This window comes from Pagrus major, chromosome 12 (genome assembly GCF_040436345.1).
Source record: "Pagrus major chromosome 12, Pma_NU_1.0".
Classification (NCBI taxonomy): domain Eukaryota; kingdom Metazoa; phylum Chordata; class Actinopteri; order Spariformes; family Sparidae; genus Pagrus; species Pagrus major.
This window is the reverse complement of record NC_133226.1, coordinates 6,475,088-6,497,820: the sequence shown is the minus strand read 5'-3', so window position 1 is coordinate 6,497,820 and position 22,733 is coordinate 6,475,088. Positions and strand designations below refer to the sequence as shown.

Here is a 22,733-nt window from a genome sequence, read left to right as displayed (position 1 = left end):
AAAAAGCTGTCAAGCACAATAACATACATTCCTACGATTTCCTAACTTATGTTTGAATTGCCACTAGGAGGAGTGTACATTTTTCCAGTCATTCCAAAATCCCAAGCCTGTCACCATGGCTAAAGGCACGGCTTGCCCATTGGATCCCCCACAAAAAAAGGGTTAAATCAGATGTGTGGAAATGCTATCCATCTTATTCTTAGCCCTCATCATACCTTGTGTGACTTATAGTTGAAACTTCTTTCTTCCCTACATCTTAGAGAGATTGGTACAGTTTATTATTCATTAATAAAGATTTGTTAGCGACTTTGTCAAGTGAATACTACTAGCCAGAGCTCTAAACTAACAACGTCCAGTCATCTCATGGGCAATTGAAAATGTGTTTGGGAAGAACAGAGACCTTCCTAGGGACACCTACAGGACGAAAAGGGATTTTTGTATCGGTATAGTGCGTATGACTATGCTTAGCAAATGGCAAACTGAACCAAATGCTGACTAAAACGAAACACATGTTCTAATCACTTACAATCACCGGCTGGCTAATCAGCAGGAGCAGTAAAAAAACAAACAAACAAAACGACACGTTAATATCCGAAAAGACGCAGTAATATCTATCGACGGTGACGTAAAGTATTTTTTCACTAAGTAATGTTACATTGTGAACAACAATTCCGTTTTGACACTGGCAGGAGGAGAACTACTTAGCTAGTTAACTAGTAATCAACAAGTTTACTACTTCTTTGAGTCTTAATGGCCTTTGGCAACGGACTACAATTGTCTCTTTTAGTCTTGTTACTCTTAAATAATACGAGAAGATACAGAAGACTGTGTACTTTCTATGTCCCTCTTAGCATATTCCACAAAAAAAATCCATCAATTAGTTCTGATATTTGACAGTTCCCAGTTTATTACAGTGTGTGCATAGTCCAGTAGGATGCTTACCAATTCTTTGGAGTATCAAGTTAACAGTAGGTAAATGCACTGAAGTACTTAAGCTAAGTACAGATTGGAGGTAAAAGTACTTTGAAAAACAACATTCTTATTTTGGCACAGTTTATTATTCACTTCAGGACAGTTAAAATTGTTTTTTTGGGACGGTTCCAGGACACTGGTGAAAAAAGTTAGTATGGAGCCCTGCTACTAACACTATTATTATTATTTAGCCCACTTAGCTAACGCTTCTTAAGCCTTAAAAGTGCCGTCATTGTGTCAGTTATGATACTTTGTTACTTACACTTCCGCCAAACAACTGTGACAAATGATCATTTCCCCAATATCCTCCCCAGGAAACCCGCAGATAGACCCGCAGATCCAAACTAAAGAACAAGGAGATGAAGTGCCCTCCTGCAGAAACTGCCGGCGTCTATCCCACCAATAAACAGCTTGTTAGTTTTTCACTAAAAAAAGATCTACGTCCTATCGGTGATGGAACAAAAATGTTTATTTCTTAACAAAATGTTAGGTACAGTGATTCCACTATTTTTTAGTGCCATTTTAAGGGTTTTTCATGATTATCAGGAAAATACTGTGCATTGCAATTATTTTGGCTTGGATAATCGTGACATGAAATTTTCATATTGTTCCCTGCCTAACTCTGGTTTTATTACCACAAACTAATAATATTCAAATCAGTCTCTGCGGTAATTTGTGTTTAGTGCTGATAGTCAAATGTTAACATGCTAACACACAATATTAAGATATTAAATATGGTAAACATTAGGGATGGAACAAAATAACGATATGGCATTATATCATGATAGTTCCTCTTGAGATACCATTATTGATACGCTGGCACCAAGTGTCATATTTTTATTAAAACAAACTGCAAATTGCATGACGGCACACATGGAAATGAACAAGTTGCAGCAAGTGTGTGTGAAGAGCCACAAAGCTACGACTGCACTTTCTGCACATTGTTTCATTTCATTGGGAAACTGGCACCACAATGCAGTGAATAAATACATAATTCCAGACATTGCCTTTTTAGAGGTATTTCGTATTCTTCAGGTAGACAGTTATGTCTCTAATGTATCCTTAGATTATTATCTTGCAATGTATTGATTATGGCAGAATCCCTGTTTCGTGATACTATAGTTATCATGGGCAACGTATCATAAATTGTATTGTATTGTGAGTTATTCTGTGATTCCCAACTCATGTAAACATTTCCCTCTTAACACCAGTATATTAGCCTTGTCAATATGCACATGCATAGCATGAGCAGAAATGTACCATCTCCCTTTGACTTCACTCATTTAGCCTGACATTGTGTTTGTGTTAGATAATGTTGTTATATTGAGGGACCGTCAAAAGAAACCGTGAATGTTGAGCCTCAGTTTGAAGCCTAAATAACAATGACGGTAAGTGTGTTGTGGAACTGTATACTGCAGCGCTAGGCCGCTAGCTCAGCTAATAGCTGGCATTAGCTTTGTTTGTTGTTGTATGGAAGCTTGTCCTCCGAGATTCTAGCTGGTTTGTGTGTGTGTGTTGCTACTGTATGTAAATCTACTGGTGGGATATGCCCTGAAGGCAACAATTTGCGTGTGAATTGATTGGTTGAAAGGTAGGCAGAAATACTGCCCTTAGCTACTAACAGGTTGGACGACCTTTTGCTTTCATAACTGCATTAATTTTTGCAAGAAATATTCCTCAGAGATTTTGGTGCGTATTGACATGATAGCATCATGCAATTGCTGCAGATGTGTTGGCTGCACTTCCATGATGCAAATATCCTGTTCTGTCACATCTCAAAGGTACTCTACTGGATTGAGATCTGGTGACTTTAATGATTTAAGAACAGTCAACTTGCTGTCATGTTCAATAAACCAGTTTGTAATTACTTGACCTTTGAGACATGGCTAATTATCCTGCTGGAGCTAGCCAGCTAACTGTAGCCTGTTTCCTGTTCCTAGCCAACGAAAGTTGCACTCCGTGTGGTCTTTTTGCTGCAGCCCATCTGCTTTGAGGTTCATCGTTTTGCATTCAGAGTTGCTTTTCTGCATACCTCGTTTGTAACATGTGATTATTTAAGTAACAGTTGCCATTCTATCAGCTCTAACCAGTCCTACCATTCTCCCCTCTGACCTCTGCCATCAACAAAGCGTTTTTGACCAGAGAACTGCCGCTCACTGGATATTTTCCCTTTTTTGGACTAATCTCTGTAAACCCTTGAGATGGTTGTGCATGAAAGTCCCAGTGTTGCCGCCACAAGATGGCTGATTAAATATTTGCTTTAATGAGCAGTATAGCAGGTCTATCTAGTAAAGTGGCTAGTGAGTGTATGACAACTTTTTCACCATTTTTCATGGATGGAGTAGTGGTAGATAGCCATGTAGCTCTCAATGCCCTCATCGGTCAAATGCTTTCTCCAAGCAGCTAAAGCAGACATCAGTGGGCATAACACCATTGAATGGAATTTTCATGAAAAACAACATAGATTTGGTAAATTAATATTCTGTTGAATCATCACATTACTGTCAAAAGAAGAGTGTTGAAATTTGAAGGTTATGATTTCTTTTTTTTCTCAGTGGGGGTACTTGCTAAGTTGCAAACATAGTGTATTTGTAATGCAGAAACATGGTGGTGCAACATGGCAGACTCCATGGAAGAGGACCTGCTCCCTTTGTAAAGGCTGGTAACTGTCATCTACATGCCTGTTTTTTTTGTTCAATCATCACAAAATATTTGTGATAACAACACCTACAGTAACTCCCCCATGAAACTAATTCGTAAAATTAGCTCTCTAGGTTTGAGTACAACACTCTGCAATTGGATGTTGGACCTTCTCACAAGCAGACCCCAGACAGTTTCAGCTTGCCAGTCACACTACCTCTACTTTAGTGCTCCACACCGGAGTCCCCCCCGGGCTGTGTGCACAGCCCCCTCCTGTTCACACTGTACACCCATGACTGCATCCCAGACACTGACAGAACTATATTGTGAAGTATGTGGACAACACCATCGGCCGCATTATAAACAACAATGTGAGTTGCTATCGGGAGGAAATCATCAGTCAAGCAGAGTGGTGCATAGAGAACAATCTACTGCTCAACGTCAATAAAACAAGGTGAAAGTAATCCCTGAGCCAAGTTCTTGTCAACTTTTACAAAGGAGCAACAGAAAGTATCCTGACTGGTAAAATCACAAACTGGCTTGGTTCGTGCACAGCCCAGGGCAGGAAGGCTCTGCAGCAGGTATCACTGGTACCTAGCTACCGAGCATCAGTGAAGTGAGATGTCAGCACAGATCCCAGCCACAGTCTGTTCACCCTGCTGCAGTCTGGCAAAAGATACAGAAGTATCTGCTTTTTTCCTCAGACTATTATGAGTCCATCCGTATAATTTATCTTTTCATTAGTAGCATAAAGGGACTACAAACTAAATTTTTGTTGTGTAAAATGATAATAAATGGCTCCTGTATCTTATAGAAATCTTTGTTTGTTACACGTCAAGTGCCGGCACTATGATACCCATAGAATTCTACGGAGATGCCTGAGAGAACATGACATTACCTGGGAGGCATCCGTCACAAGGCCAATAATGACCATTTCACCTCAACAATGTACTTCAGCAACAGGAGCCCAAAGCTCAGCTTGACATTCAACCAAACCTCTTCTCCTGCTGTGTCTCCTGCCTGAATGCAACATGAACTGAATGCTAAATGAAAGCCACGCACTATACACCGAGGGACCAGTAAATTAGAAACACCTGTGTGATGTAAGGCACAGCTGTCCATGCGCCCTTTAATCAATGCTAGCTTACGTCAAGCTGAAACCTAAACCTTTTGTTTTTAAAATATGATAATAACTGACATCACAAATTGGGATAGGAATCACAAATTGTGTCATCTGGAGGGTGGAGTGTTGTTGAACATTAAGCCAAGTGCTGAACATTTATTGTGAAAGGACTTGCTGTTAATGTCCAACTAATCAGCCTCTGGGTAGGCAACAGCTATCTGTCGGGACAATGTAAATGATGTCTGTTCAAACTAGGACTGTCACACAGGAAGTAACTCTTTTTCCTCTTTCTTTGCAATTTGAAGCAGTAAATATCTAAGCACTCATTTCAACTTCTGATTTTGGTAGAAAGTAAAAACAGATGATGGTGAGGGTCTGTGGATTCCAGGTGCTGTTAAATGTAATTTTTCAATGCTTTGAGTACAATGAAAATCCATTCACAACCATTGTTTTGTGGAGGAGGCAAAGATTCAACATTTCAACAGATTAAACCAAAACTATCTGCACTGCTTAATACCTTTAGAGATAATGGAGGAATGTATGTTTTTAATTAAGAAGATGAACTGACCCTTAAAGGCTACCGTTGTTTCTATCAGGAAAATGGATCAACAAATCACGCAAGACATAGTCGTGAGTGCAAACGGAAGTGGCTGCATAGCTCAGTGCCCCACACCTTTCTCTGCTTCACTTCTTGATACTCTGAGCACTGCTGAGCAGATATCATCTCAGCGCTGTTCGAGCGACCTCTGCCGAACAACACCGCGTCCTATCTCTCACAAAAAGAAAAAAAGACACAAAGACTGAATGTCTGATACATTTGTACACTTTTGTGTCATTGAAGCCGGGCGATCGGTTCGATCAGCCCAACTTTACTGATGAGACGTCAATAAAACAACAATGCCACTTCTTAAAGCAGGCACTTGACTGGTTCGTACCGATTTAAAGCCGTGACAATAACTGCAGATGGCTAACAAAGCCAAGCCTGCACCAGGAGAATAATCATAGATGAAAGTTTAATGTGAAAAAATAATCATGGAAAGAGCATCAAAGCCGGCTGAAGAGCTGGCGCCATATGTTTACAGTGGGAGGTTGTAAGAAGCACTGCCAATGTTGCCTTCATTTGACTGCATCAATTATCATGTAGCTAACAGACTTCACAGCGTATGGAAACACAACATTATCAGCCAGGTATTCAAGTCGTACTGTTCAAAATTACATAAAGACGACTAGCCGCTCTCATTTAGACAATTTGTTAATCACAAAAAATCAGTTTTTGTGTGGAACTGAGAAAGTGTGCACAGTCTGCTAACTAGCGCGGCTGCTAGCAGCTAGCTAACCATCAGTGTACAGATTAGCCATCATTATGCCGGTGACAGATAAAACCGCTAAAACCATGAACAATGTCGCCTGAAAACGCATGCATATCTTTCTGCAGTTTATTTTGAACCGCTAAAGCTGGACAGAAGCAGGACAGTGACGTGAGCCTGGACAATGTATGAGCAAACACCAGAGTATAGCACACAACGCGCCCGCACGAATCATTCATGTTCCGGGGCGCAGCATCTTCCTGCACATTCAATTGCCCTCCGGTCCAGCACAAAAGCAAGAGACTCTAGGCTGGCAGCGGGCAATTTACGACTAAACCACACATCGACACCGTCAATTCGCCGGTTTACGGGGCCGTTTCTGGTTGCCGGGGCGAAACACCCTTTCCAAGACCCTGAAAACAGTGTGAAAGTAAAACAAGCTCGGTGTAGATAAGGCTTACACACTCACCTCGGGTCCAACCGAAGCCATGGTGCCTGGACGTAAACTCCGCCCACCCGCGATTACGTCACAATTATTGATTTGCAGACGGCGTAATACCACACCTGGGAGTATGATTATCAATAATTTTGTCTATGATATTAAAAATAGTTTTAATTATAATAGCCCTCACATGTTAGAACAGGAATTAATCAGTTAGAGGAGAGGGAAGTGAGAAGCCTGATTGCAGCACCCAAACAAACACACAATGGTGCCATATTCATACTTTACGGATTTGAATATCAGTCCTTTATCCAAATGCAAACACAACTGTCACCACCACTGCATTCAAAACATGAGGTTTTGACTCTATCAACCCAAAAATGCTGTTATGATCAGAAAACTCCATGGCCAAGAGTATAGGACACCTGAAAATGACGTCCATTTTGGAACCTGGCTGCAGATATTTGTTCCCATTCAACCACAAGAGCATTAGTTAGGTCGGTCACTAATGTTGGGCGCTAAGGCCTGGCTCACAGTCAGCGATGGAGGGTTAAGTGCTCTGTGCAAGACAGTCAAGTTCTTCCCCACCAAACTGGGAAAACCAGTTCTTTATTTTGTCCTGCATGGCTTTGTTCACATGGGGCATTGTTATGTTTAAACAGGAGAGGTTCTTCGCCCAAATGTTACCGCAAAAGTGGAGGCACACTATTGTTTAAAATGACATTGTACGTTGTAGCAGTAAGATTTGCCTTTATTGGAGCTACCTAGAGAAAGAAATACACAGTTATCCCAACGCATAGGTAATTTAGCCTTGTAGGACATTCAGGACAAGTGGATGAAGAACCTAGCCAACCAGTAAAGGTTGTCTTAGCCAAGAGCTTACCAATAGTACCACACTTGTTGTTTGATTTAGACCTTGTCAAAGCTACAAAATCAGCCATCAGAAACAACTAGGCAGAAACTGCGACAGAACAATTCAGCGTGAAAGTGTCAGCTATGCATCCCGGGACGGAAGCTCTCCTTTCTTCTCAATCCCTCAAAGGAATACACTGACACCACTAAGGTAGACCAGGATATCACTATCTTAGGGGCAAGGGACATGCATATTTCTGCTATCAGCAGACTACCATGCAAAAGTAACCACATTATTCAGTGATACTAATATATCTGAAACACAAACCCAGCTACAAGAAACGGTTATATGGACTGCCTACAAAGACAAAGGCATTAAATATTCACTATAGATACTCAGGAAGGATGCTCACTCAGACATATCAACATACAACATTGTTAAGTACATAAAAACTTTTAAAGTTCCTTTTGTAACACTGCACAACACATCCAAAACTCCAAGAGCTTTGTCAAAGTTTAAGAACTAAAACTGGACCATTGTGTCTTATGATGTTACCTCACTCTTCAGATTTATATGAACTACTGAGGTGGTGGAGACTGTGAGGAAAGCCTGCTACAGGACAACTCTCCTCAGCAGAACCAACCTCAGCGTGGACTTGACCTCTGCCTAAATACTGCCTATCTCACATACACCTGGCCTTTCCAGAAGCACAGATGCACCATGGGTTAACTGGTGTCTTACACTGTATAACCTCTACTGTATATGGAAGAACTGGAGAGCTGAATTCAGTGCTTCTTTCAAGAGCATCTAGCCACAGGGTCAGATATGTTGATGACACCTTCCTCAAAATAAAAGTCTAGGAGGGAGCACAAACACCTTGAGGAAGTTCAATAAGCTTGAGGCACCTCAAACTGGGGTCTGCTCCAAACAACAAGAAGACAAGGACATCACAACGGACAGAGAAGAAAGAAGGAACAGGTGCAACAACATATCCCATGTGTGGCTCCAATTATAGTATGATTCATATGGGTCAGTTGTTGTGTATATAGCTGCAGCAGGGAGCATGTGTTCATTGTTGATGTAATAAGTGGCAGAAAGTAAGTGAGTACATTTACTCAGGTTCCGTGACCACAGTTTTGAGGTTGGCTTACTTGCTCATACTTTCATTCATTTCATCCAATTTCAGTAAGGCTAAATATTTCACTTTCACTACATTTACCTGACAGCTTTGGCTGAGTGAATTTTAGTTTTATTAAGATTAACAGATCATGAGCTTTTTAAATATAATGCAATTTCGTAAATTAAACCACCCGACAGAGTATAAATTATTTAAAGCTCCAATTTGTAAGAATTCTCAACTCATCAAATACTGAAGCTTTGGGATGGCGGCCAACCCTGAATATAATCCAAAACACTCAAAAATCAACTTTCTTACGAATTGGTCCTTTAAGTTGAACCAGGCCAGTTGCCAATAAAACACAGTTTACATGTTAATGCATCAGTAATAATAATCCAACAGCATTATAAAATAAATCTTTCTGTTTGCTGAGTCTCATCACCAAGTTGTCAGTATTTGACAGACTCAAAAATCAACTATCTCCAGAATTATTAAGAAGTTACACAGTGTTGCTTTGAATACCTTATACCTAAAAGAACATTTTTTTGGAGAAAGAATCAAAAACTGTTACAGATGTTGATCAATGAAAGGACAGTTTTACTAGACTGTGCAGAACAACTGCCTCAAAGAATATGCCTGGCAGACAGTATTTTTTTTGCTTAAATGAATCGACTAAATATGATTAATCTGCATCATACACTGTTTGAGGGAATGTGGGGGAAGAAATTAAGAAAAGTCCACATTTTGGTCGTGTAAAAAGTGGACTTTTCAGTTGTATCACATGATCGTCCCATTGTAATGGAACTAGATGAACACATTTCCATTCCTCTGATCACTTTAGACATCTCGTCCATGTTGGCTTTAAAGTTTAGATTAAAATGGATTGATTGAAATTGAAAGGAATGATATTTCAGTATATTATTTATCATTTATATTCACTCAGACCACTGAGGGTCGCTGCTTTAAACATAATTACGATAGATTGGTAGCAAAAGGGAAGCCCAGAAATAGAGAATGAAAATAACTATTGGAGCAAATTAAAAGAAAATTCTTTAAAAGCAATGTTTTAAAACAAGATGGACTAAATGACTGTGCTACATAAAATGCACATACAGAACAAACATATTTATTTTAATGCGTGGGCCTTTTTCGTCAAAGACATTTTGCTTGCAGTAATAAAAGCACAAGTGTATATAATAAACTGAATGAATGAATTCCATTTAGCTGCTTCAGTTTCAGGGTGTTGTCTGGCTCACTGTCACACTGTCATGACTTTTAACTGGGACACTTAATTAGAACAGAGCCATCGTTAGTGTTATTAGTAACACCTGTGCTGTTCGTGCTATGCTGACAAGCCAAAATGCCTGCTGTGAGTTGTAGTGTAGATGCATTATCGTGGGTTATGAACCCAGCAATGACATGATTCATGTAACAAATTAATGTGTCTGAAGTGTTTAAAACAATAATTCCAGTAATAATGACATTATTGTCACAATTCGAATGTATTACGCCATAACACTGACACTAACTCCCTTGTGATATTGAGCACAGTGATAAAGGTCTGAGATGTACATTTCACCCAACATTGTAACAATGGTTTAGCCTGAGGTGCAGCTAACAACTTGCCAGACACAAACCAAACTAGTCTTGAGGGATACATATCTGGTGTAACTTTAGTTTGGCTCATTTAAATCTGCCTTAAAAAAAGTTTTTCCTCACTCGAATCAAGGGTCTAAAGACAGAGGATGCTGTTCACTTTACAGATTGTAAAGCCCACTCAGGCAATGTGTCCTCCTTCAATTAGTCTTCCTCTGATAACAATCCTATTTCCACATATTTGGTTTGTTCATCTGTGTTTTTGCCGGATGCTTGTTTAATTTCCTCTCTTTGTTCACTTCTTCATGACTGGAATGAAACTAACCTGTTCAAACATTATTTCTGTACATATTTGTCTTGATTATTTATTAGCCTATTTTCATTTATGGACAAACATTTATATGGGCAGCACATAGAAAAGGTTTAAATTGACTGTTTGATCATACAGAAGCAACTACCAGTAAATATTTAAATAATGTGCTCTGTGATAAATCATTTCACATGGACAAAGCGGTCAGAAAGGGGGAAGAAGAACATTGACTAATGACCATGTAAGAGGAACTGTTATCTGTGAGAAACTTTTGTAGGTCTATGCATTTGAAACACAAGTGATTATAGTTTTTGTAGGAGACAAAAAAGGCCATGAAAAGTAAATAAAAAAGAAACAAAAGTAAGTACAAATCAGACTGTCAACTGATGTGAATTTGTAAATAATAGTATTTGAGGGAGACCTGTTTATCTGACAGAATATTAGTAGTAAGTAGTGCAAATCAGTAAAATAATTAGGGCATGTTAGTTAATTAGTGCATACATTCATCTCAACCAGGCTGAACTGTAAGCAGTGCAAATGCATTGTTCCTACTATAGTTACTACTGTAATTTTACAAAAGTAAATTTTACTTATAATGTACCATTCTTATAGTTTAGTATTGCTACTTTTACACAAGTAAATGATAATGCCAAGCTGGCTACATTTCCATCTACCACTGCTATGACCTGACCAGAGCTCAGATGGTGTTTGTATACTGTAACTAATAGGATCCAGATTTGCTGAGAGGATGTTTTGAGTTAGGCTGCGCTGTGGTCCTGTTCTCTGGAACAAACTACCTGATGACGTGAGATCTGTCGCAACTGTAACCATTTAAATTGTCCAACTTTTCATTTGCTATTAAACACAAGACACCTTGCTAGAGGATATTTGAAAGATTTGCAGCAACTCAGGCAGTTGGATCTGGGTTATAAAATGTACCATGTTGTGAATAGGATCCCTTTTAGGTGGCCAGTGAAAATACACTTTTCAAAATTAGTTAGAGATATTGGGAAATGGGTGCATAAATACATGTGCATGGATATGCGTGTGCATAAATGCATGTGCATGGATATGCAATAAAAGTCAAATGAAATGTGTCACATTATTTTTGGGGAACAAAAATATTCACAAAGTACAAACTAAATTCCTGATATGTCACAGCATAAACAATCAAGTGAAGCATTAAAATATCCAAATATGCCCAACTAATTTTGAGTAGTGTAGTTTGCACTGTGAAGCTGTTTACAATCCAGTAGGTGGCAGTAATGCAACTCATATGGATGTCAACTAAACAGAGGAGGAAGAAGAAGAAGACGAGCTCGTAACGGTCAAAAGGGGGCGCGAGTGCAGCAAATTAGATGTGAAGCACATAAACCCAGAAGAGAAGAAGCGTCCTGAGCCGTCGGTAGGTCCGTCAAATAACCGGTAGCACCTTTGGATCAGTTGTCCGGGAAACCCGCCATGTACGAGCACTGCATTTAAAACACTTTCAGCAGTATCTTTGGTTATATGTCTGAGTCCTCACGCGTTTATCTTAGGGAGACAGATGACAAGCTAAGAGAGTTTAGAAAACAAGTAGCTAGTTAGCTTGAGCGGTGTCTTTGCCACGGTGGAGTCTGCATAACGCTGTTTAGGTGGACGTAAGCTAACATCCAACATGACCCAACAAGCTGCTGCTCTGCAGACGTACAACAATGAACTTGTCAAATGTAAGTCTTTTTTTTTTCTTGAAAACTCGCTAAAAGTGCTATATAAGTAGTCAATGAAGACAGGTTAAACTGAAGTGGACAAAATGTTCTCCTTTTGTCGGAATAGGGTTTTGAATGGAAAGTTAACTTTTGGCTCCAAACGTAGCTACTCACTTTATAAACTGAGTCTAACAGGAGGTCAGACACCTGTCATATCTCTGTTCTCTGCTCTGCTTGTAACGATACTGTTCTAGCTTAGTTCTTGACCTTCCAGCTACCAGCAAATAGGATGCTACTGTACAATCTGATTAACCTGTACAGATTATGCTGTCGCCTGGAAATCAGACTGTAACCCGTTGCAGACCCTAATTGTGTAACTGTGGGTCAACAGGTAGCCTTTTTAATGCCTATGGTAGGAGTTTATTCTCTTAAACGAGTGTGTTGCCAGGTCGTCAGACCCCATTTGAAGGTTTTCCTTTGCTTGGTTAACACAAAACTGGCTGAAAATGTTTCAAAAACTGTACTTAGTTAAATAACTGTTCAAAAGTTCATTAAGATACTCATCAATTTGTAGTTGGTATACGTCACATCTTTTGTATGAATTAAGAGTTTACAATATGTTTGACTTCATAATTAATATTACAAGAGCTGCAATGATTACTTGATTAACTGTCAACTATTAATTTATTTGCCAGTTTTGATAATCGAGTAATTGGCTTGAGTGCTTTTTAAAGACACAATGTCCACATTTTCAGATTCCAGCTTCTTAAATGTGAATATTTTGTGCTTTCTTTCCTCCTTTGTCATAGTAAACTTAATATCTTTGCGTTGTGGACAAAACAAGACATTTGAGGATGTCATCTTGGCCTTTGAGAAATACCAATCAACATTTTTTGACATTTTACAGACCAAACAACTAATCAGTTAATCAATACAATAACTGACAGAGTAAGTGGAATACTTGAATCTGAGTGAAGATTCAAGTGTGAATTCTAGCTTCGGGTATATTGAATAAACATTTCTTAGTTTTTTAGCAAATGCCATGTAATAAAGGGCTGACATTTAAAGATTGATAGATTTTATAGTTATACAATGTGTCTATTTTCTACATCAAGAAATGTTTCTATTAGTTTTTTGATTTATCATTTACTCTATTACATCCCATTTTCATAGATCCTAAGGTAATGTGATATCTTTACAACCTCAAAGATACTCCTTTTGGCAAGGGGAACCAGACAATTTTTGTCATTTTCATTTGACAAGTAACTTGAAGAATAACCCATTATTCACAATGTTGTTGATTTAACTCACTGTTCTAGTAACCCTGTCATCACACTGGCATAGAATCCCTTGTCACTGGCCTGAGCTGATCCACTTTTTTGTCTCCATTAGGTATTGAGGACCTGCACTCCAAGAGGGAAGAGTTGAACCGTCAGATTAAGCTGGAGGAAGAGGAGAAGGATCGGCTGCAGCATGACATTAGAGTCCTCTCAGAGAAGCTGAGCCGAGTCAACGAGAGCCTGACGCAAAGGCTCGCTGCCCGCGCCACTTTTGACCGCACCATTGCAGAGACAGAAGCTGCCTACACCAAGGTGTGTGTCTTGTCTGTCTAAATTGTTATTGTTCAGCTACATTAAAATATGAGACACCATTTTAGTTCAGATTGTGCACGGGATATGTGGAGATTCAATAAGGGTTGGATTAAGTTCAATCCAAGACAATTTCAATATGAATCTCAACAAAGCATCAGTCAGAGGGTTGTCCCCCTGATGACCCTGTAGACTTGCCTGTATGCTTACGCTCAAACTGACTTCATATTGAATTGCTGATACTACTGGTTGCTAACCAGTAGTTAATGATGATTTTAGTGGAACCAGATATACTGTGGTTGTGGATGGACAACAGAGAATTTAGTAGATTTATGACAATATAAATACCAGTGAATGACTTAAATGCTTATTACTCGAGTGTGAAATAAATCCAAGTCAAGTAGTTTAGCAAAAACACATGATGAGCAGTTCTCGAGAAGAGCTGCAATCAGCAATACCAGAGGCCAAGCAGTCGAACAGCCAAATGGTCACTGCCTCCTCCTGTCATTTTTCATAACCAAAATTAACCTTTTTGTCCACCGCTCAAACGGACAGTGTATGTTCAAATTTTATTTTGTGGCTGGCGAGTGAAGCAAATCTACCAGCCTACTTGCATATTCTGTGCCCTGTTCATAACATCTGGTTGATTTTTGCAGTCTAGTATTAGTAATAGTAATAATTAGTCAAAAACAGTATGCAAGGAGTGCTGCTTGGGTGGTGTCCCTCTGGTACTTCATCAGGCAGTACTGCCCTGATGAAGTAATTATCAATACTAATAATTACTTTTGTACGATCAGTCAAAATATTATTGAAAAAATGTGGTTTGGTACAGACCCAACAAATGCCACATAATCATCATCATTAATGTAATGCAAAAATTATCACAATCGTGAATGGAAATGCAATATGATTTTTATTTATGTATTTATTTATTTATTTATATCGTTATTTCTTCATGAACTCTTTGTTACACCAAATAAGTAAATATGCACATCAGAAGCATTCAAGTGCTGCATAAACTTCTGGGAACCAGGCCAGAACTAATATGTAACAATCATTTTTTCCCCTATGTCTCGACCAAATGAACAGAACTATAGCTGTGAATACACAACTAAAGTATCTGATGAGCAGACTCTGCTGCCTTATGGTACATCAATGTTTTTCTTGTCATGTTCTCCTTGTGCAGCACTTGAATGTCGCACAGGCACATCCCACTTACTGATGCTGACCTCCCTGAGTACTCACATTAATCACTGCAAACAAACACTCCAAAGCTGCTCTTATTATAAAACAACAAGGCAGTCAGCAGTGCCTGGCCCCTTTTTAAATTAATTCTACAGTATATGCACACACCACACTGTCAGCTGTATGTTGTCTGAGTAATGTTTTTACTTCATCTACTTTCAGGTAGCTACAGTATATTTAATGTAATTTATTTGTTTTCCACCTATAGATCTTGGAGAGCTCCCAGTCTCTTCTAAGTGTCCTGAAGCAGGAGGCAGGAAACCTCAGTAAAGCCACAGAGCCCCGGAGGAAGGAGCACTAATGGCAGTAAAAGGTCACCGAACTCTCATTTTGACCACAATGCCGCACTTGACTCTGCACTTAACAATTTATACTCCATGCTGGACTATTTGTAATATATTTGATTTACTGTAAGTTCCTTATTCTAATAAATGTGTTTATCACCCCCATGACCCTTCATTTTTGACAAAGCAGTCTCAGATCTCAAGAAAACCAAAAATGCTGCTCTTCAGGATGGAAATGACACATACACAGTATTTACATTTGTTCAAGTCTTCTATTTATTGAGCTTTCATTTGTACAAGTATGACATCACTTTGTCTTTTTATTTTTTTTTTTATTTGCCCAAATCATTGACAATAACTTTACAGTAAGCACATCTGCTGTGATGTCGATTTACAGACGAGGGGGAAAAGTAAAGGGGGAACAAGATGGAGCTTCTACCACAGAGTTGCTACAGTGTGACCAACACAGACTGCTCACTTTGCAACAGGAGTAGACAGATGGGAAAACACTGCGGCGAGAGACCGCATGTACACTTCAGAAGTCAAGTTGTGTGCCTCTATGTCCATGTAATATCCAACAGAAAAGTTCTGGCTGGTGTCGTTCAGGACGATCAGTGGAGATTCCCATAATTCACTCTGCCTTTTTTGGTCCTTCAGTTCACAGAAAGACAGAGAGCTAAAGGTTCCCAGAAAGAGTAGACATCCTCTTTGGGGTTTTGGCTGTCAAAAGCAGCTACCACAGATGGATCCACAGGCGTGTCATGTGACTGTTAGCTACGACTCCACAGCAGGTCCAAGTGAGGCAGTCTTTGAAACTTAAAGAACCACATCCATGTGTTTTGGGCTTTTTAGCTCCTTAATTACAAATCATGTGCACTTGTTTTTCTGCTGACTATTTTATATCATTAAGTTTTGTGTGTTTCCTAATGTTCAATGCAGCAGTTGGTTTCCATTCTTTTCCTCATAGTACGGAAATAAACTAGTAGACCCCTGTAACTTGCTTAAGCTGTGTAAAAGGACCAAACATCAGTCTGCATACATTTTTGTCCGTTATATTATAGTTACTCATTATGATTGTGTATCATCATGTATTTGAATGCAAATTTTAAAAGGAAAAGTTCACCCAGTCTTTATCTATTCATCTCCATATGGATTGAAAGTCGGTGGTGTTTCATAGTCCACAAAACATTTCTGGAGCTTCACAGCAAAACAGGGTTGCAGCATTCTCCTAAACAACTGAAGTAGATGGGGATTTAAAATGTATTAAAACAACAAGTATATTAATATAAAATGACTCCATGCAGCTTGTCCGAGGCCCCAGCTCCAGAAATGTTTTGTGGACTACAAAACATCACGCGTCTTTCCATTGGCATGGGGATGAGGAGATGATAACTGTATAATATTTTTTAAGTTGAAAGGTATGCACTGCCCATTATAGGGATGGATACTGAACTTCAGTACTTTTTGGCACAGATTGAAATGCGTCTGTAGCACCAAGTACACTTCAGATTCATCATCTTTTTTTTTTTAACTTATTTTGTGACCATACAATGTCTGATAAAAAGAAAGAAATTACCAGTTTGAAAGTGGGAAAATTCTGGGTCTGGGTTTTTTACGGAGAAAGGTATTACAAAAGTATCATATTGGTATAGAAACAGTTATTTCAAATGATACCAAGCCCTATGACATAATGATGCAACGACTATGGGACCTGATGTTACACCTGCCCGGTGTCTGCAGTTGAAAATTAGCCAGAATGGCTAAACTGGCACATTTACAAAAATGTAATTAATGTAAAAAGGCTGTTCACTTTGTTTTATACAGGTCAAGCAAGTTTCAAACTAAATATTTAAGAGTCTTCAATTAGATTTTCATGCCATATGAAAGTGAGTGGAAACCAGTGATAATCTGGAATGGTTAAAAAATACATTCAAACTTCTAAACCACAGTTTACAGAATGGTCAACAATAATGCAAAGTGTACATGATTTGTACTAAATGGGCTAAAGAATGTAAAATCCGTGGTATGGGCCTTTAAAGCTTCTGCACAACACATTAGGTCAACTGGCCGATAACAACAAGTGATCTGAAGGATTTGACGGGTGTTTTGAGGGTAACTTCAGTACAAAGATGAAGCCCTGGACCTGTGCGAAAAAATTACACTTGGGCTACAGTTAGTGGTCACAGCATCAAGGCCGACAATCATAAGACTTTTTTGATGCAAGGCTGTGGCAAATGGTAAAAAAAAAAAAAAGTGGACATGGCATTCATCGGCAGTGCATTCATCGTTTGCAGTTGAAGAGTTCTATTCCAAAACATTATTCATTCATTTTGATCATAAAAAAGTCAATACCTGCAGTCTAAAAAATGTTAGTACGCCAAACAAGGGCTCAAAATTCTTCTTCCTCTACTGTATGTGACATACAATCAATGGTTGTATAAAAGCAGGTGTCCATAAAGGCTACTGTTTGGAAACAAAACTCTCCAACTAGACTTCTTGTTCTTTTAAGTGCACATTTCCTCTGTTGCCTACTCTGCTCCTTCTCATGAGGTGCAAAACAAAGCTAATAGCATGACAGTGCAAAACACATTTAACATCCAAGACCGCAGACAAAACAGATCAGACAAAGATAGAACATCTCATCTCCTCACAGCGAAATCCAAATAACCACTTCTCATCTGATCGGAGAAATAAGAAAAAAAAAATGACAGGAGTAAGAAATACATGTTCGTACTTGAAAATATGAAAATATGGTGGAAACTGTACAACAATACTGGCCGAAGGGTCGATCCTGGGCGTGTAAAGAAGGAATGTGAGGCCGTTACAGCAACACTTTAATTGGTTGGCATTATGAGTTTTAAAAAAATCATCTGGAAACTTGGTGCATTCTTATATAAAACAATCTTAATTAAAAAAAAAAAACATTACATATACCTTCAAACACACACACAATCTTTGCATTCGCTCTCACAAACATGCCATATTATGAGTGATCATAATCATTGTTGCCTTCATAACTCCGATGGACCGGCTTCTTTCTCTGTGGAATGTCAAAGTACATGAGGTCCGACTGGAAAACAAAACAGAGAAACCATGCCGGTTCCTTCCACACCAGCAAATTTGTCTTTACAAAAATGTCTTTTGTACATGAGCAGGTCTCAGACATGCAAACTTCAACTTTAAGCAGGAATAAATACACGAGAAAGCCAGAAAGAATTGTCAGGAGGTCTAACAGCTTCTGATAAATGTGACACAGATAACCTTGATAGAGGAAATACAGAAACATTCTACAGTATGATGATTTTTGTTTGTCACCAGCAACACGGACATACAGACATTGTTGGCCAAGGTCACTTTTATCAAGCGTTCAATCAGAAATCAGAGTTGCTGCTGATTGACAGAACATCGTCCCTGGGGTGCATAATTTAACCCTCCCTTGTCACAAAGAAGGGAGTTTTTTTTTTTTTTGTTGAAGTTTGCTTGCCGTTAAAAGACTCTTCTACCAAACGTCCAGCAGCTTCGATACAGCATAGTTTGCCAGAAAGAGAAAAACTAAAAGGCATACAGAAGCTTTACAGTAAAAGAGAACCAACCAAGCTGTTGGCAGAAATCAAAACATGCATGTACAAAAACAAAAGGACAAAAAACTACAATTGTGGCACCCTTTCACCATGTTTTGTTTTTGTGTTTGAGTCTGCCAGCGATCTACACGAGTGGACGCGTCCTCCACGTCCTATTGACATGTTTTCATGCTAACACTGAACTCCGTCACCTACACATGGGCACTGGTGGCTTCCTGTTCTTTGAAGGAGTTCTTTTCTCCTTCGCTTGTCGGCATCTCCCAAAAACTTGAAGTGAATGATGAAGCAGAGAAATGCAGGAGGGACGTGAAAGCCGGTGAACTTCTTCCAGAGTCTGGAGAAGAAGACGGGCACCTCTCTAGATCTCGACAGTGGATTTGATTCTATTTTGTTGGTGAGTGACGAGGAAGGAAGGAGGCTGACAGGTCAACTGTCCAGGAGGGGAAACACAGTCCAGCTGCTCTTGGATTTCAGGTCAGAAAGAAGTTGGGAATGGAATACTGGCCGCCTGACAAAAAGCTGCTCTGCTCTGATATGCAGTTGGTAACGTGGCATGCGGTGGTACCGTGGCAGGAAATCATCACCCCCCTGAAAAATAAAATAAAACCCAAAACAAAACATTGTTTCCTGTCCGATCAAGAAGATGTGCTTAGAGGCGGCTGGAGTGTAGAGCTGGAGGCAGTTCAGGCCCAGGTGTGACAGACCTGGCTGGGCTCTGGCTGCAGTCTGGTCCCACAGGTGAGATGCTACTGTACAGCTGATTGGTCCGAGTGATCAGAAGTAAAGAGCGGGTTCGCTGCTGTAATCAGACAGGGAGGAGCTGTCTGCCGGGGTGAGCTGTGGAGAGAGGACAAATGTGCTCAGCATCTTCAAAGCTAATGTCATAAAGCAGACCTTTTCTTATTGTTCTGTTTTGCCTTGATTTTGGTTTGTTTTGGCAATATAATCCTTCACCTGTACACTTGTGAGTTCAGTGTTCTGCCAGTGACATGTATTATTAGGCTATGTGCTAAACTTATTGTATACTTCAAGCACTTTACAACTGATTCCACCCAAACTACACTGTTTTTTTCTGTCTTGTCAGTATTTGTTCTGACTTGTTAAAGCAACCCTGTGGAGTTTTTGATCACTAGGCATTATGAATGCAATGCTTTAATGAGTGGGTCTGTTCCTGCCAATGGTTTTACTCTGTTGCTCTGATCTACAGGTTGAATTGCAACAATGTGCCAGCAAAGGCAGAGAGTAGGACAACTGTTAGCAAGTAAACATGGGTGTAAACAATACATGTTTAGGAGAATTGGCTTTTAAAAATGATTTCTGAACAGGGAATGCGTTTAACACATTTTTTAGACCACAAGCACACGCACAATGCATTTTTAGCTGAATCTTATTTTCTACATACAAGTTGTTGACAGGATAGAAACAAGATAGAGCTGCACACTTAAAGGCAGCTTCCAAAATACGGGGCTGCCACAAGCTTGGCCCATGGACCAAAATTGGCCCACCATACATTTCAAGCAAAAAAAGTACTTTTATAAATGATATACATAAAAAAATTAATATAGACTGCAGTTTGTGCTGTTTTTTAAGGTAAATATGCTCTTTAAATATGTAGGATCCCTAATCATTTATTACTTTTCATGATCATGCATGGAATCATGCATAATCATGCAAGCATCGAAGTGACACTTTGCACAGGAAGTCAGTCAATTAAGGGAACTTGGCATCCTACTACCATTTGGCATCTTAACAATACAATAGGTGGTTGCTTTTAGACTGTCGTCCACCACTAAATTTCAGCTTTGGTACTCCAAGGGAAAAGTTTAGGTACCCCAGTTCCATCCATAATATAAGGAAAACGGGGTTGCTCCACCACCAAAAAACACAGCACAAGATGGGAACCTGCTGTCTCTCAATTAATCTGCAATCCCTTTAATAACAGGTTGTTCATCAAACAAAAAACAAACAAAAACACCAAACAGTTACTGATTTTTGCTTCTCAGATGTATTTCATTGTGATATGAATTGAGTTTTGGGACTACTGGTTGGCCTTCGGCTCCAAATTTATTTAAGAGTCCCACAGATACGACTGGGAGATGATGCAAACTCCAAAAAGTTAACTGGAAATCTAAACTGGGACCTTCATGAGAGGAGACAACTCCTGACTCTCAAACAGAAAGTGTGTAAAAGCTGAATGTTTGACGAATGGCGCTCTGTCTCACCATTACTTCCTCTGTCATCTGTGTCTGTTGAGAAGTGGTGTCCTCCTGGTAAACACTGTCATCATGTTTGTGCTCCTGCCAGGCGCTGAAGTCCACCGAATGCTTGGGAACGTAGCTGGAAAGGTCTGCAGATGATAAAAAGACATCACGTGTTACCAAAATGTTTTTCTTCCATATGTTGTTGCCACTGTTAAACCTTAAGTAATCATGTTTTTATATCCAGTACACTAATATGTTTTTACCTGTCCCTTTTTGGATAACAAGAAGATATTTGTCAATGAGACATCATTTAGTCATTTTTCAGTTGCATTCACACCTATTAATGATTTAGTTTTGTGTGAATTGTGAACTACATTGTTTTAAATGTAGTTCACAATTTGTCCAGTAGGGGTCATTGTCATCATACTTAATGTTGTCAGTCCGTTACATTTGCACTGAGCACATGAGAGAGGTAATATCAGCCTCAGAGTGGAAAACAGCATTTTTATGTGCATTTTCTGGCTGAACACAGAGTCTTGACGCAACGGGTTGGTGAACACATTAAGACATTTAAAATGCCACAAAAATGACAACAACATCAACTCGAAGGCCTCCGTGACGCAGTCTCAGCTTAAGCTGGATGTGAACAGCTTTATGAGGCAGGTGTAATAAGGGATGGGCTGCTTTATGTAAACTGATTAGAAATAATACAATCAGATAGTCCTCCTCTCCTCTTTCACTGCCTCGCTAATCTTTTTATTTGGTCGTAAATGGGCCATTATGAGAAGTGCTGAACTGCAGAGTGAAAAGCTGATCTTCACTTCATCCCTCAAAACAAGAATTGGGTGAAATAAAGTCTAAAATACCTCCGATACAGTTCAATACTTGTTTCAATTCATGTCTTGTATACACAATATCCTACATAAGACCCTTGTGCCTCTTGTGCAAATACAAGTACCCCACAGGATGCTGTTTTGCTCTCCATAAAGTGCACTTTTGTGACATTAAATAAGTGCTGTTGATCCTGCTCTCTATTAGCATTTTGCTTCTTGTTCATTTATTCCCAGCACTTCAAAAGCTGTCCTCCTTTTAATGTTTTTCTGTTGCTAAAGCTTCTGGTTTTACTTCCTTATTAATAATAATTTTGTTTTTCTTGATCTCATGTGTCCCAGACAAGCCTTCTACTAACTCTAATTTTACATAAATGCTACATAAACACATTTAATTGCATGATTTGTATTTATTTCCATCCAAAGAGGTAAGCTTGAGGTGTCCAAAATGGAATAGGTTCATCCTCTGAGGAGCATGAGTGTGCTCAGTACAGTTATTTATAATCCTGCCAAAATTCTGATTTTTCCTGTAATACAAGTGGAATTTTTTTCCCTTGCCACAACATTGGATAATTCATCCTCTGGGGAACATGAACATCTATAGTGTCAATTTAGATGCACTGGCCATTTTATTTCAAGAGAACTTGTGGACCAGAGGGTTGGACAAGAAGACATTTTGACGTAAAGGTTGCTTCAGAGCAAAGTTTAGAGGGTCACCACATTAGATGATTTATCCTCTGGGGACCATGAATATATACAATGACATTAAGAATACAATGGATAATTTAAAGATTTGTTGTTGTATACCTCATGTTGGACAGGTAGAATTTTTGAGCTAACAGTTGCTTCAGAGGGCCACCAAAATCATCACTAGGGATCATCCTTTAGAGGTCATGAATATCTCCAGTTAGTTTCATAGCAGTGTGGTCAATAGCTGTTTATGTCGAGACCAATG

At 39.2% G+C, this 22,733-nt stretch overlaps 3 protein-coding genes across 4 annotated transcripts in view; 1 reads left to right on the top strand and 2 right to left on the bottom strand.

Annotated features, from left to right (window-relative positions):
- The window catches only part of ehmt1b (euchromatic histone-lysine N-methyltransferase 1b), a 28,738-nt gene extending 22,190 nt beyond the window's left edge, over window positions 1-6,548 (bottom strand). Inside the window, exon 1 of the mRNA XM_073477925.1 lies at window positions 6,512-6,548. Within this exon, the coding sequence (XP_073334026.1) occupies window positions 6,512-6,532 (21 nt within the window). The 5' untranslated portion in view covers window positions 6,533-6,548. The remainder of the gene's footprint in view (window positions 1-6,511) is intronic.
- A 5,208-nt stretch (window positions 6,549-11,756) lies between these two features.
- Window positions 11,757-15,331, top strand: ssna1 (Sjogren syndrome nuclear autoantigen 1). Its single transcript, XM_073478707.1, has 3 exons — window positions 11,757-12,069; window positions 13,441-13,640; window positions 15,091-15,331. Exons 1-3 carry the CDS (start codon window positions 12,018-12,020, stop codon window positions 15,181-15,183), a joined length of 345 nt encoding a protein of 114 aa, XP_073334808.1. The 5' UTR covers window positions 11,757-12,017; the 3' UTR covers window positions 15,184-15,331.
- Window positions 15,332-16,750: 1,419 nt separating this feature from the next.
- Window positions 16,751-22,733, bottom strand: part of tprn (taperin) — a 29,225-nt gene continuing 23,242 nt past the window's right edge. The window contains exons 3-5 of one of the 2 annotated variants that reach the window (XR_012179922.1): window positions 20,970-21,094; window positions 19,452-19,584; window positions 16,751-19,335 (exon numbers count right to left, since the gene is read on the bottom strand). Coding sequence is in view for 1 of the 2 variants with exons in the window: in XM_073478706.1 (XP_073334807.1) it covers window positions 19,522-19,584; window positions 20,970-21,094 (188 nt within the window). In the remaining variant the exon portion in view is untranslated. Of the gene's footprint in view, window positions 19,585-20,969; window positions 21,095-22,733 lie in introns of both variants that reach the window. The other variant, XM_073478706.1, reaches the window with a different exon arrangement.

Excerpts from the sequence above, each read along its gene's own strand:
- ssna1 (XM_073478707.1), top strand. The coding sequence starts at position 12,018 with ATGACCCAACAAGCTGCTGCTCTGCAGACGTACAACAATGAACTTGTC. Across the intron at positions 12,070-13,440 it reads CAACAATGAACTTGTCAAAT|GTATTGAGGACCTGCACTCC; the intron begins GTAAGTCTTTTT and ends TGTCTCCATTAG. Across the intron at positions 13,641-15,090 it reads CAGAAGCTGCCTACACCAAG|ATCTTGGAGAGCTCCCAGTC; the intron begins GTGTGTGTCTTG and ends TTCCACCTATAG.